The sequence below is a fragment of the Rhipicephalus microplus genome, chromosome 4 (genome assembly GCF_043290135.1).
Source record: "Rhipicephalus microplus isolate Deutch F79 chromosome 4, USDA_Rmic, whole genome shotgun sequence".
Classification (NCBI taxonomy): Eukaryota; Metazoa; Arthropoda; class Arachnida; order Ixodida; family Ixodidae; genus Rhipicephalus; species Rhipicephalus microplus.
In genome coordinates this window covers 35,082,948-35,095,909 of record NC_134703.1, presented here as the reverse complement: position 1 = coordinate 35,095,909, position 12,962 = coordinate 35,082,948, and the positions used below count along the sequence as shown (strand labels likewise).

The 12,962-nt window shown below is 44.7% G+C and overlaps 1 protein-coding gene across 2 annotated transcripts in view; it reads left to right on the top strand.

The window, feature by feature from the left end:
* Positions 1–1,883: 1,883 nt before the first annotated feature.
* The window catches only part of LOC119171872 (uncharacterized), a 32,709-nt gene continuing 21,630 nt past the window's right edge, over positions 1,884–12,962 (top strand). For both annotated transcript variants that reach the window (XM_037422734.2, XM_075892535.1), the window contains exon 1: positions 1,884–2,037. In XM_037422734.2, the coding sequence (XP_037278631.2) occupies positions 2,029–2,037 (9 nt within the window). In that variant the 5' untranslated portion in view covers positions 1,884–2,028. The remainder of the gene's footprint in view (positions 2,038–12,962) is intronic.

Genomic DNA, 12,962 nt, shown 5'->3' with positions numbered 1-12,962 from the left:
AAGGAAAGCAAAGATTAAAAATCCATATCTCAGCAGCAATCAAACCCAAGCGCTCTGCGTAATAATCAGGTATATACTCCTCTACCACAAAGCTTCGCCAGGTCTTGACACTGCTTTAGGGGAAGGCACTAAGCTTGCGCAAGATAGGTGCAACTTCAATTGTGGTTGCAGTGCTGTCCATGTGACTTTATAACAAAGCAATAAAATTGTTATTATGTAAACCTTTGATTCTGACGTAACGCCGGGTTAAGGACAATTCGCATTTTCCAAGATGCAACCACGCAAGCGCCCTTGCCTAGCGGAAAAGTCGCGAAACGACTCTGTTTTCGGAGGCATTCGTTTTAGCAAAGCCAGTTATCCTGGTCCCTACCAAAACGCCAAAGGGCAGCACAGGAAAATGGAAAGGCAGATTGTGGATTTATTAATGTTGGCTTCACTTTTAATTGAAAGAAACTTATGTAGCGCGAGGCGAAAAAACGAACACAAGAAAGAATAGATTGAGAAGACAGAGCGCCAACAAGCCCATATCGCCACTCTTGTCCACTTTCAAGCAACGCAATGAACATTTCATTTGCGTTCCTGTGATTGAGAATGCTACATTCAAGCGTTGCTAGACTCCGGGTGAGTATAAGCTATTACGTGTGATATTCACACCATCATACCATAGATGTCTATTCATTTTGACAGTACTGACGTCTGTGCTGTCACATGAGTGCTGAAGTTATGCCAGGCCATATAAGTTCTCCATCGTAGTCACCAGTAGAGGCCAGCGTAGTGGACGTTCATGGTAAGCCCACCATGTGCACACAGCTACTGCACTTAACGCCGATCTACCTCGGAACGCTTTTCTCGAAACAAAAAAAAAATGAAGCTTAGACAACTACTCGCTGGTTGCTTACAGCAATTCCTATTACTAACCGAAGGGTAACAACAAAAATGTGTTTTGTGAGTTATTGAAGATGGGCCTTTTAGAACTCACTCTGCGCCACATTTAAAAAACAAATAATATATTAACAATGCAACACAAACCTAAAAAAATAAGATAGGCATGGCTATATTTAGGAAAAACAAACTTATGGTAGGATAATTAACATTGACAATTTATGCCGAAGGGACACACTAACAAAGTCAAGAAACCTTGTAAGGCAATGGTTTTAGACAAACTATCTACGGCATGCTAAAATAACCTTGCGTAGCTAGGTATGACAATGGTTTTACACAGATTAACTATAACATGCTAAAACAATCTTACGCAACAGTGGAATGCTTGAATCATCACCCCACCATGTCCAATATGGTACGGGAAAATATGCTCACGAAATGATTTTTTTTAAAAGTTAGCAGCACAACTTCTATCAACAGAGGAATAATGTTTTTCTTTCTTTTTGCTGCAGCCTCTATTTGCATTTCTGTTGCGCTCTTATAAATCTGTTCAACGCTTCTATAATTATATTACTCTTACATATATAAAACCAAATATGTATAGTGTATGAATTTTGTGCATGTATTAATCTTTGCTCTAGAAACAAGCTGTGTTGTTTGAGTTATGTGTGCCTCAAAAGGGGTGTGACACTCAGTCAGGCATTCGTGCCTTTTTATCACCCTCCTATAGACAGGACAAATGTACGTGCTGTTATTTGTCATTGGCTAAAACATATCGGAACATGAACATATGAATATGAACATATGTGGCAGGTGGTTACCACTGGAAGCTAGCAAGTACTACGACCGCGTTTTACTTCGCAGCGGATGTTGGCTAAGGAGTGCTGCTGAGTCGTCTCCGTTTTTCGGGCGAAAAGTACAATCGACGGAGCAGCTCGCCGTTCCGTCAACTCGATGAATATTTGTTCGCCAACCGCGATTCTTTCACCATTGTAACGCGGCGCCCGCAGGAACGGCCGTTCCTTGGAGAAAGTGAGCCGGGGAACGGGTCGCTCGGAGAGAGTGTTGTGGCGCCGGAAAGAGCGGTGCTTACCGCTTGGCCTTTGTCCGACACCACGCAGCCGTCAGTCGACTGCCAGCGACGCAATGACTCCGGTGAGTGCTGCTTCCTCCTCCGTACAGGTGACGCCCGCGCGGCCATTCAGGTGTGACTCCTCGTTCCGCTCAAAGACAGTAACTAACCCACCGGGTAGCCCTCGCTCATGTGACAAGCGCTGCCTAAATAGGACAGAACGCTGTACATGAAAGAACGTTGCTTCTATGCCGTGTGGCTCTTCTCTGCCTTTGTTCGTCTTCGTTCATCGCGCAACCAGCCACAATGAATTTTTCAACGCTCTTTTCAACCGTTTCCTCCAGCAGCTTTAAAAATGTCATTGCATTATAAATGTTCCAGTGCCAAAACTCCCATTATCATGGTATCTACAGCGTAGCAGACGTAGCCGAGAGTGAGAAAAGGAACGGAACACAACACAGCGCTGATTATTATATGAACTTTCTAGGATATTCTGAACGTGTTCAACAAAGGTACGCTCTGAAGAACATTAGCGATAAATTTTTGTAGTGGACACGTGTCCATTGAGCCGATTGTTTGGTATCATATGATATCGATAAGAAGACAACATAGCGCGAGACAAGAACTTTGTCAAGTCATTGTTCATTACGTTGTTTCCTTCTCAAGTCACAAACCCACAAAACGTGTGACTTATTCAGGCTGTTTCATTGCGAGAAACTATAGTCGAGTGGCAGTGCCGTGTTTCGCTGTGGCTACCGTGATGATGCACCAACACAGCCATCGTTCCGTCTCCGCTCTCGCGGTGAGGCCGCAGTGAAGGGCTCAGGATCGAAACACATGCAGGCTGTGCAGGCACATTTTCCTACACAGCGCCTCTTATACTGATAACGTTGAGCCGCTATGCGTGCACAGTTGTCTTTCTTAATGGGACACTAGAGCGAATCATGGAGTCCATTATGAAACACAACCTATTACGTCAAGTTTCAGTCTCGTTACACGAAAGTGCAGTGGTGAATCGGTTTTGGATTAATAAGTTGTATTCCGAAAACCGTAATGTTCAATTAATCATCAAAGGTATTTAATAAAGGAAAAAATCAAGGTCATCATTTCATTTCTAAAATGTGCGCCGATATCTCCATGCGTAACGTCACGAATTTCTGAGTGCATTTTTTTGCATTTTCGCGTCATTGGTTGAATGAAATTTCCTGAACCTTGGTATGGTGGGTATATATGGGACACTTGCAGGACAGTGTACTGAACCTTGGTATGTTGGGTATATATGGGACACTTGCAGGACAGTGTACTTCCTTTTAACTGATATTGAACTGCGTAGAGCCTATAGTAGAAGCCGTCAACACGTACGCGTGAGGTGACTGGTGCGGCAACTTCAAGATGGCGTTGTCACGTGCCTTCCCGTTTCGTGCGTTTTCTTGCTCACAAAGCGTCTTCTCAGTCACGGCATGCGTGGTGATCTTTGCAATTGTGAAAGGGCAATTTACTAATATAAGTTTAGGGGTGTTTTACTCTTTAGTTTATCTATTAATGAGAATCTCGCACTGTGAATGAACGAACGGTTCTGTCAAAGCATGCTGAAAAAGAGAGCGGGTCTAAGGGCCATTTGGTCAGACGATGCTTCGTTACGAGGGGACATAAGTGAACACTAAAAATTAAGGAATTTCTGTAAGGAGTTCTATTCATTCACCGTAGCACAATCTAAGGTGCAGAAAAAGTGTATACGAGAGAATATACATGCAACAAGTACATGCACATTCACTGTGTGCAAAGCATCTCACGAAGATGCCTTCGATATTTAAATGCAAGACGAGAAGACGGATGAAAAGTAATTGGTGTGAATGGAAAATCAAGAAAACCGGTCACCGAGGATTTCACGAATTACAGGCCGATCACCCTATTGTCCGTTGCGTGCAAGCTATTTAGAAAGTTATTAACAAAAATTATCACGACTACCGTAGAGTTTGAGACACCTGCGTGGAAAAGCACTTAAGGTTGGGGCGAGAATAGCACCGCGGGTCAAGTGTTGGAAGTCAGGTTTGAAGACCGAGCAGAACTACGCACAGACGAGTCAACAAGAGAACGGATTCACACTGTCAGTGAGGTGATAGAAAACAGCGCGGAATATAATCAAACCCTATGCATAACTTGAGAAAAAAAAATGGTATATCACATGGAACACGGGCGCAAACTGAAAACACGGACATACACGGTGTATTGACTTTGTTCCGTCTTATTTGCGCCATACCAGTTTTTGTTTAAGCTCTTAGGGGTGGGCATTCTATATTGTGAGGTAAGGAAAAACAAATCCTCGGCCCTTAGCATACACAAACAGCAGGCAATCAGAGGGGGGGGGGGGGGGGGGTCAGGTTGTCGTACGTTATCGTCGTCGCTTGACCTAACGTTACCAAAATAAAAAACCATATATACACAGCCAGCAGTAGAATATTGAGCGCGCACTCACGCCAAATAAAACTCCTCTTCCTCTTCGTCTTTGAGCGCGTAAAACGTGGAAAATGCTACTAACAAAGCCAGAAAAAAAAAACGACAGCTCAAACCACGCATGAAGATATTGAAAGAGGAAGTAAGTGAGAAACAGAAAGAGAGGAAAACAAAGAAAAAAAGAAAATGACGAGAGAAAACACAGAAAGAACTGAAAGAAAAAAAGGAAAAATAAAGAGAAAAAAAATTGAAACAAAGAAGGCTGCCCGGCAACGCACCTCCTTCAAGCTTGGAACCCCTATAGTGCGAAGCGGCTTTGATTTTTTTTTCACAATTAACAAAACAATTAGCGACGCAAGAACAAGCCCTATACATGGGCTTCACAGATTACAATTAAGCATTTTATTCGGTCGGGATCTCGGGAGTCATGCACGTACCACGCAGTTAAGGTGTTAACGAACCTTTTATAAAAATACTGAAAAAAATGTGTAGCGGCTCCACAGCCACCATATATAGAAAGCGACAATCAAAGTCACAATATTCCAATAAAGAAGTGTGTATACGGATCTCACTTACCAATGCCATTCACAGGGTGCTTGGTGGACGTTTTAATGTCCCCAGATGGGAAAGAGCTCGCGAGACGGGTTAATTGATGGTATACCCTAGTAGCCTGCGATACGCTAATGACCTTGCCTTTGATCAGTAACTCAGGCGACAAATTGGAAATCAAGATCCCTTAATCATACAAGGGAAAACGGCGAGTCTGAGAGTTATTACACGGAGAAGTAACGTAATATTCAACAGTGTCGGAAGAGAACAGCGCACTGCAACAGGCACTGGATAGTGAAAGAATATGTCCGCTACCTATATTGGCCGCAAAGCCCAACCACGAAACTAGTAACCAGAAGAATAAGAATAATAATAAGGCACCCCGCTGCGGTGGTCTAGTGGCTAAGGTACTCGGCTGCTGACCCGCAGGTCGCGGGATCCAATCCCGGCTGCGGCGGCTGCATTTTCGATGGAGGCGAAAATGCTGTAGGCGCGCGTGCTCAGATTTGGTTGCACGTTAAATAACCCCTGCCGGTGGTCAAAATTACCGGAGCCCTCGACTATATACGGTGCCTCTCATAATCATATGGTGGTTTTGGGACGTTAAACTCCCCATATCAATCATCAATCAAATAATATGGTGGAGCGCTGTTGACATGCATTCTCAAATCATGAGTGCTAGTTTGCCACAATCCCTCAAGACATGATATTCGCAACTTTCAGCTACGGTGAGTGCAGGCACACGGCAACACGCGAAAACCAGGATCCGGCGATGACACTAGAACGCGCCTGCCTGGCAACAGCGTGTGCACTGTGTTTCGTCTTCGTTGCGCCAAACCACTTCTTGCGCCTGCGTCAAGTAAATTATAATCAAGGGTGATTATTTTTTAATCCCTGATTACGATATATTTCGTTCGAGCAACACCAATGAACCGCTTCAATAATTACCGTAAATAGCGCAATTAATCGCGTGAGTGAACTGCGTGCCAAAATGCAAAGCGTGAAAGGTGCCGTCAGTGTTTTCCTTTGCACAGATAACAAAAAAAAAACAGTAACTGGCCATACACGCGTGAGCGCCAGGGAGCTTGTCGCACATAAAATGATGCTTCGCTTGCGCACTTTTAATCGACGGACTTTTTTGTACGTGACTGAATTTCCCGTATTTTACGTGCCGAAAGCCACGATATTACTATGACATACACTGTTGCGAGGCGCTACGGAATATATTTGACCTTTACTGAAGAAATGATAAGGGACGCAACCCACATAGACAGAAAAAATAAAGGCGACTGAAGAGGACTTACATTTGACATCAGGTGTTCTTTGTCTTACGTCTTTCCCGCTGCCATGGTGAGGCCTATCCACAGAATCGAAGCCCTAAAAAGCTTGCGCTAAGTGGCGCAAGGCTTGAAACAGCGAATATGGACGATTCTGAAGTGTCATCTTGTTTCTTCTAGGTTGTTTGTAGGCCTAGCTATAACTGATAAGTGATGCAGGTTGTCTCTATAGATGGCGGCTTGTCAGCTTGGAGAGCTCCGAATTAACCGACAAACTATTCATCATATATATATATATATATATATGTGTGTGTGTGTGTGTGTGTGGTGATTAACTCATCTCTTGTCAAACTTTTAGATTGAGAGATCGTCAATCTGGGAGAAGTGTCTATTTCAAAGTGCCACGGTCATCCCTCCGATAATAGAATACAGCGACAATATTCAGTGAAAAAACAAGGCCGCTGTAAAAAACACTGGCTATAGAAAATGATATGAATAACCAGCCCATGTTCCGATATATGACGCGCAACTTGTGTTCTGTCATATGTAATAAGATCGACGGTGGCGCAAGCTTCGTACCGTGCAGTTCGGCGTTTCGCCAACGCCTCAGCCCTTGCAGCACGTACGCTACACAAACACAGGAATGTTTGCAAAGCAGTGATTCGATTCGATCTGCTCTCTTGCTCGCGCGCACAACCAAGCTCTTGGCAATGGAGGCACGGAGCATCCACTCCCACACGACGTTGGCACGGGTTCCGTCCTGTTGGGCGGCGTCGGATACCGTTCTGCCCAAAGCCGCTAGTCCTGCTGAGGCTCACTGTGGTGGGCGGCGTCCGTTGCACGTTTCTGAGGCGACGCTTTAGCGCTTGAATGTGTGCATACATGCGAGACGATTACGTAAGACGACAATTACCTCACTGGTGAGTTCTGCGAACATTTTCATGTAGCTTATCGAAATAAATGAACTTGTTTTTTTATTATTTAACCCGAATACGAGACGTGCGCGCAATATAGAAACACGTTTTATTAGTGGTAACAATTGCGAAATCTGGCTCTGTAGCCTTGGCTTGACTGCCAAGAAAAGGTGCCCGCGAGAGTAGGCTTGTCTTCGGGTTCTGCAACTCTCGGCGTCTATTGCTAAGTTACCCGTTCGAACAAAGAGCGTTAGTGAAGGGCGCTTTGAAGCTATAATGCCTATTCAAGCACATACGCTGTGCTAAAAAAATATTGAGTGGCACCACTATACACAGCACTAAGCGCCTATTCTAGCAGTAAATTACATTTGCCTATATTTGATAAACTGTATTAGCCCCTATATAACAAGTACCTCTAAGTCATCTCAGCTACAGGGCCAGAGTTCCAATATTTAGTACGACAAGGACAGGTGCACTGCAAACTATTAGAGCGGGATAGGGACAGAATGATGATTGGAACGAAATGTCACTTGAAAAAAAAAATCATTTTGCATATTTCATACATAGGTCACATCCGCAGGTGACTTGACGTATCAAGAAAGCTATCTATGCCGATCTTCAGAATAAGCAAAACTCTGAAATATAGTTTTTGTTCCGCGACATAGTGACCGTATGTGACTACTCCAGTCTCTGTGGCTACCCCTAATAAAACGATATGCATCATATTAGGCGAGGAAATAATGCATATACGAATTCGCAAAGTCACTACGACGCCTCTTCTGCAAGCCTGTTACTTTTTGTGTCATAACGGTTCCATTGCCTACACACAATGGCTTGCCTTATTCGAACAATAGCCGTCACGCATTGACGCATATCGTGCTCAATACGTTACGCCTTGGTTCTGTCCGCCTCGCCGTTGCTTCTCCACGCTTGCGTGGAGCACGGGCAGAAACATGCACGACAGCTTTTCGACTAACGGTAATGCCTGCTTATGCTAGATATCTGTAGAGTAAACAGGGCGGCCCCGCTAACTCAAGTCACAGCTTCAAGTTATACCGACGCACTCTATGACGACGAGCCTTATTTTATACGTTCTGCTTAACAAGATTAGGAAATCATTAGGCAAGATGAGACAATCAAGCAGCGAAGCTCAGATGAAAATTTCTATCTATCTATCTATCTATCTATCTATCTATCTATCTATCTATCTATCTATCTATCTATCTATCTATCTATCTATCTATCTATCTATCTATCTATCTATCTATCTATCTATCTATCTATCTATCTATCTATCTATCTATCTATCTATCTATCTATCTATCTTTCTTTCTTTCTTTCTTTCTTTCTTTCTTTCTTTCTTTCTTTCTTTCTTTCTTTCTTTCTTTCTTTCTTTCTTTCTTTCTTTCTTTCTTTCTTTCTTTCTTTCTTTCTTTCTTTCTTTCTTTCTTTCTTTCTTTCTTTCTTTCTTTCTGTCTGTCTGTCTGTCTGTCTGTCTGTCTGTCTGTCTGTCTGTCTGTCTGTCTGTCTGTCTGTCTGTCTGTCTGTCTGTCTTTCTTTCTTTCTTTCTTTCTTTCTTTCTTTCTTTCTTTCTGTCTGTCTGTCTGTCTGTCTGTCTGTCTGTCTGTCTGTCTGTCTGTCTGTCTGTCTGTCTGTCTGTCTGTCTATCTATCTATCTATCTATCTATCTATCTATCTATTCGAAACACATAAACCTCCCTAACCTCCCTAACCTCACTGCTCTTCCATTCTTCTCCTCCTCTACACCGGTGCTTGAAACTCCGTCGCAAACTGGCCCTATAAGCAGGCATCATGTCGGGAAAGGAGTCACGTTAATATGTGTGATAAAACGTTTTAGAACAGCGAAGAAACAACCGGGCGCCTCACAATGCAAATTTCGTTACGAGTATGTGGTCGAATGCTCCAACCCATCACAAAAGCATAATTGTACATCGTCATCAACAAGAACAAGTGAATGCCTCCCCACCACACCGAAATAGTGATAATTTTGTGGGCATACCCTGCAAGTGTGCTTGTGGCATGTCGCAGTTAACAAAACAGGACTTAAAGAAAGGATCTAGAAAGGCTGCTTTTTCAGCTCTCGCTGCCACTGCTGCACATTCAGCGCAGGCCTGGCGCTTTTTTTTTCTTTCTTGTATCTCCTAATACTTTTAAGCCTCCTTGGTGAGTGTTCAAAAGACAAAGAACGTGTCCGGTGCGCTTGTCACGGAGGCCTTGCGGCAGCGCGATTTCCTTGCTTTGTATCGATACGTGGGCGCGTCGCCACGCCCTTTTTGGGCCGAAGGAGTGAGCCCCTCCGTTTGTCAAGCGGGCAACCCAAGGGCAATAATTCATTCAAACTCGACAAGGCCACCTTACCCCTTTGGCACGAACTCTCAAGCACCCGCCTCACCGAAACAGCTGATGAATGACTTTATTCACGATGGAATATTCCGGCAAGAAAGGCATTGTTGTACCCGGTGAATCGTGATGTTATAGTACTTGAACTTTAAAATTGAGAACGCAGACAATTTGCAACAGTCGTTTGTGGAAAAAACCTGACTGGAATGTGATGCAAGAGCAGCGCCGACGCTTCCACGCGCCGAAAATAAAAATAAGAAACGTGTCTAGCTCGACACGCATGGTCAACCGTAAATTACGTGTACTCACTCGGAGCAGGGCTGATATGTGTTCACCACCACCTTCTTTTCGGGTGACAGCCTGAGCCATGGTCATTGCGAGAATGAATTCATCAGAGGCTCTAACCTGCCCCGCCGCAGTGGTCTAGTGGCTAAAGTACTCGGCTGCTGACCCGCAGGTCGCGGGATCTAATCCCGGCTGCGGCGGCTGCATTTCCGATGGAGGCGGAAATGTTGTAGGCCCGTGTGCTAAGATTTGGGTGCACGTTAGATAACCCCAGGCGGTCGAAATTTCCGGAGCCCTTCACTACGGCGTCTCTCATAATCATATGATAGTTTTTGGACGTTAAACCCCAATATCAATCAATCAATCAAGAGGCTCTAACCTGCGTATTCACAAACGCTCCTCGACTCGACTTCCACACTTCACTTGACAGAGTTGAGCACTTCGCCACCACTCGGCTAAAAGTGACGCTGCGCTACTCAAGAATCGCAGCAAATTATTGCTGATATGCAGTGACGTGACTTGCCGTGCCTAGAGACGGCGCTCCCATCGGCTTTCTCAAGTGACGGTGAAGCGTTGTGTGAAGGGACGTTCTATAGAATACGGGGGTAAAGCAGGTGATTGAACGCTGCTCGCACTAGACGAAAGATGCCCATTGCGTCTGCGAGCTTATACGGATGCCTCGTGTGCAGCCAAACTACATCAAAACAAGTCCCAATCAAATTCAAAGTGTTTGTCTTGGCGATGATGGTAAAAAGCGCAGAAGCTATACTGCCAACATTACCACTCACCAACCAGCCAACCAATAAGTACACTGTTTCGTTACTTAAAAGTAGTTTTTCAAAGCTTGGCAATATATGTGCCTAACCACCTATACGGAAAGCTGTTCTCCTCTCCTGGTTGTCTCCTCAACTTGGTGTCAAGTATAATTGGTACAGGTTGGAATGAGTAACGAAACCGAGAAGCCATGACATGACATATCTGTGGCGTACACCATGACACCTTTTCCCACTGGTGAATCACTAAAGAGTAAAGCTGACTGATTAGCAGAAATATTTTGTGCTAAGCGAATTTGAATACTAAGGTTTCAGCGTGAATCATGTCGAATAATTTTCGAATGTTTTTCGAATATTTTTCGAATGTGCTTTGAAGCGAGATTACTTTAAAAAAAAAGGGGTTTGCGGAAGATTACTCAGCATATTCTTACAAGATGGGAACATAAAAGCATTTCTTTTCGCTAGCTTGATGAAGGACTGAAGGGATGTTGCAATTTAGTTGATTCACAAGATTTGGCGCTACTAAAGTGGTGCTGACAACACTTAACACATTAGGACCGGCAGCAGGGCCGGCTGGCGAAGACTCGTGTTTTCCGCGCATGGCTTTTGCAGACGCCGGACGAGACGCCGCAACTTGTACAAGTAACGGATTCGCGATTTAAAATGCAGTGCAAAACATGTCCAAATGAGACAGAACTTCCTTTTTTTTTTTTCACGACAAACTGCCTAGCTGATAGCAGTGCGCCGTCCGCTGCGAGAAAATGAAACTGCGGTGCAATAACTGTCGTGTAAGGACGTGGGGGATCCAACGTGCAGTATTGCCACGAGCCTCGACAGCTCGATCTTTCGCTGCACGCCGGTTGATGCTAATTAGTTTGTCATCACACCGACCAGTGGCACATCTAATGACATCGCCATCACCTAAATGGCGTCGGAACACATACAGTTTAGCCTCGTCAAAAGAGACTTTCATATTGAAGATAATATTAATAATAATTGTTGGGCTTTAACGCGCCAAAACCACCATATGATTACGCCGTGGTGGAGGGCTCCGGAAAAATTTCGACCACCTGGGGTTCTTCAACGTGCGCACGAATCTGAGCACATAGGTCTCACGCATTTTTGACCTCCGACGAAAATGCGGCAGCCACGGGGCCGAGATTCGATCCCGCGACCAGTGGGTCAGCAGCAGAGTGTCTTAGCCACTAGACCACCGTGACGGGTCTTCATATTGAGTACAGAAAGAGACATATTTATTAACACGCACAACGAAGTCAATAAAGGATTCTCGTCTGTAACATCTAACAGCTCTTCAAACAGAACTTTACGAACAGTTAATGGGTTTGTTATAACCCGGAAGAAGTACTAGCCACAAGCACAAGCAAACAATGAATTTACTCTTAAGGGTGGATGTGTCTTTGACATAGCGTAAAATAACAAAAACAGATTTGGGGGGGGGGGGGGGGATTGGCACTTTCAGTTTCTGTAGCCATTTTAACGGTTCCAAGACATCTTTTCTGAGAACAACGTACACGTGCAGTAAAAAGATTTTTACGCCTGCCGATGTGGCAAAAATTATTGCGGAAATAAAAAAAAAAATGCATACTGGAGGGCGCTAGCATCGCGACATACACTCTCACATGGTTCCCGACTCACGTGGGATCCATCAGGGGAGGCCCCACAAACCTGAACGAGCTGACCCACTCCAAAGCGCGACGTCTTACTTTCCGCAACCATTAGAAGAACTCTCCCCTGATGAGTTCAACCCTCATCAGCCACTCAGGTACAGGCTCTCACACCTTCACTACGCGCCCAAAAGACAACACATGCACGTGCTCATCTGCTCACTTTGTCGAGGCTGTTGCTTCTGCTCAGAATTGATTATGCCTGAGCGCTTTGTCACGGGAAAAGCTTCCAACTATATGCCCACTCGTCGCACAACTCATGACCATACGTTTCGGCACTTGGTGAAATTTTACGATCGTCTGCCTCGGTAGATCGGTGTCCAGTGTGCTCGGCTGATCACCCGATCGACGCGGGTTTCGATTTCGGCCGCGGAGGTCGCATTTGAACGGAGGCGGAATGGTAGAGGCCCGTGAAGTGTGCGATGGCGGTACCAGATGGTCAAGTTTTCCGAAGCCCTCTACTACGGCGCATCTCATATCTTAGATTCGGGACGTAAAGTCGCACATAGTTTGATTAAACTTTACGCTGATTTCTTTGAGACTAAATTTTTACGCCTATCACGTGCCTTAAGGAGACTCCTCGCAATACACCACCAACGCACTATTGGCATCAAATGAAACCCGAACAGCGGAGCACCTGTTTCAAGCATTAGAAACAGTACAGTGTTGGCCGTCCAGTCATCACCATTGACAGGCGTGCACATCCGGTT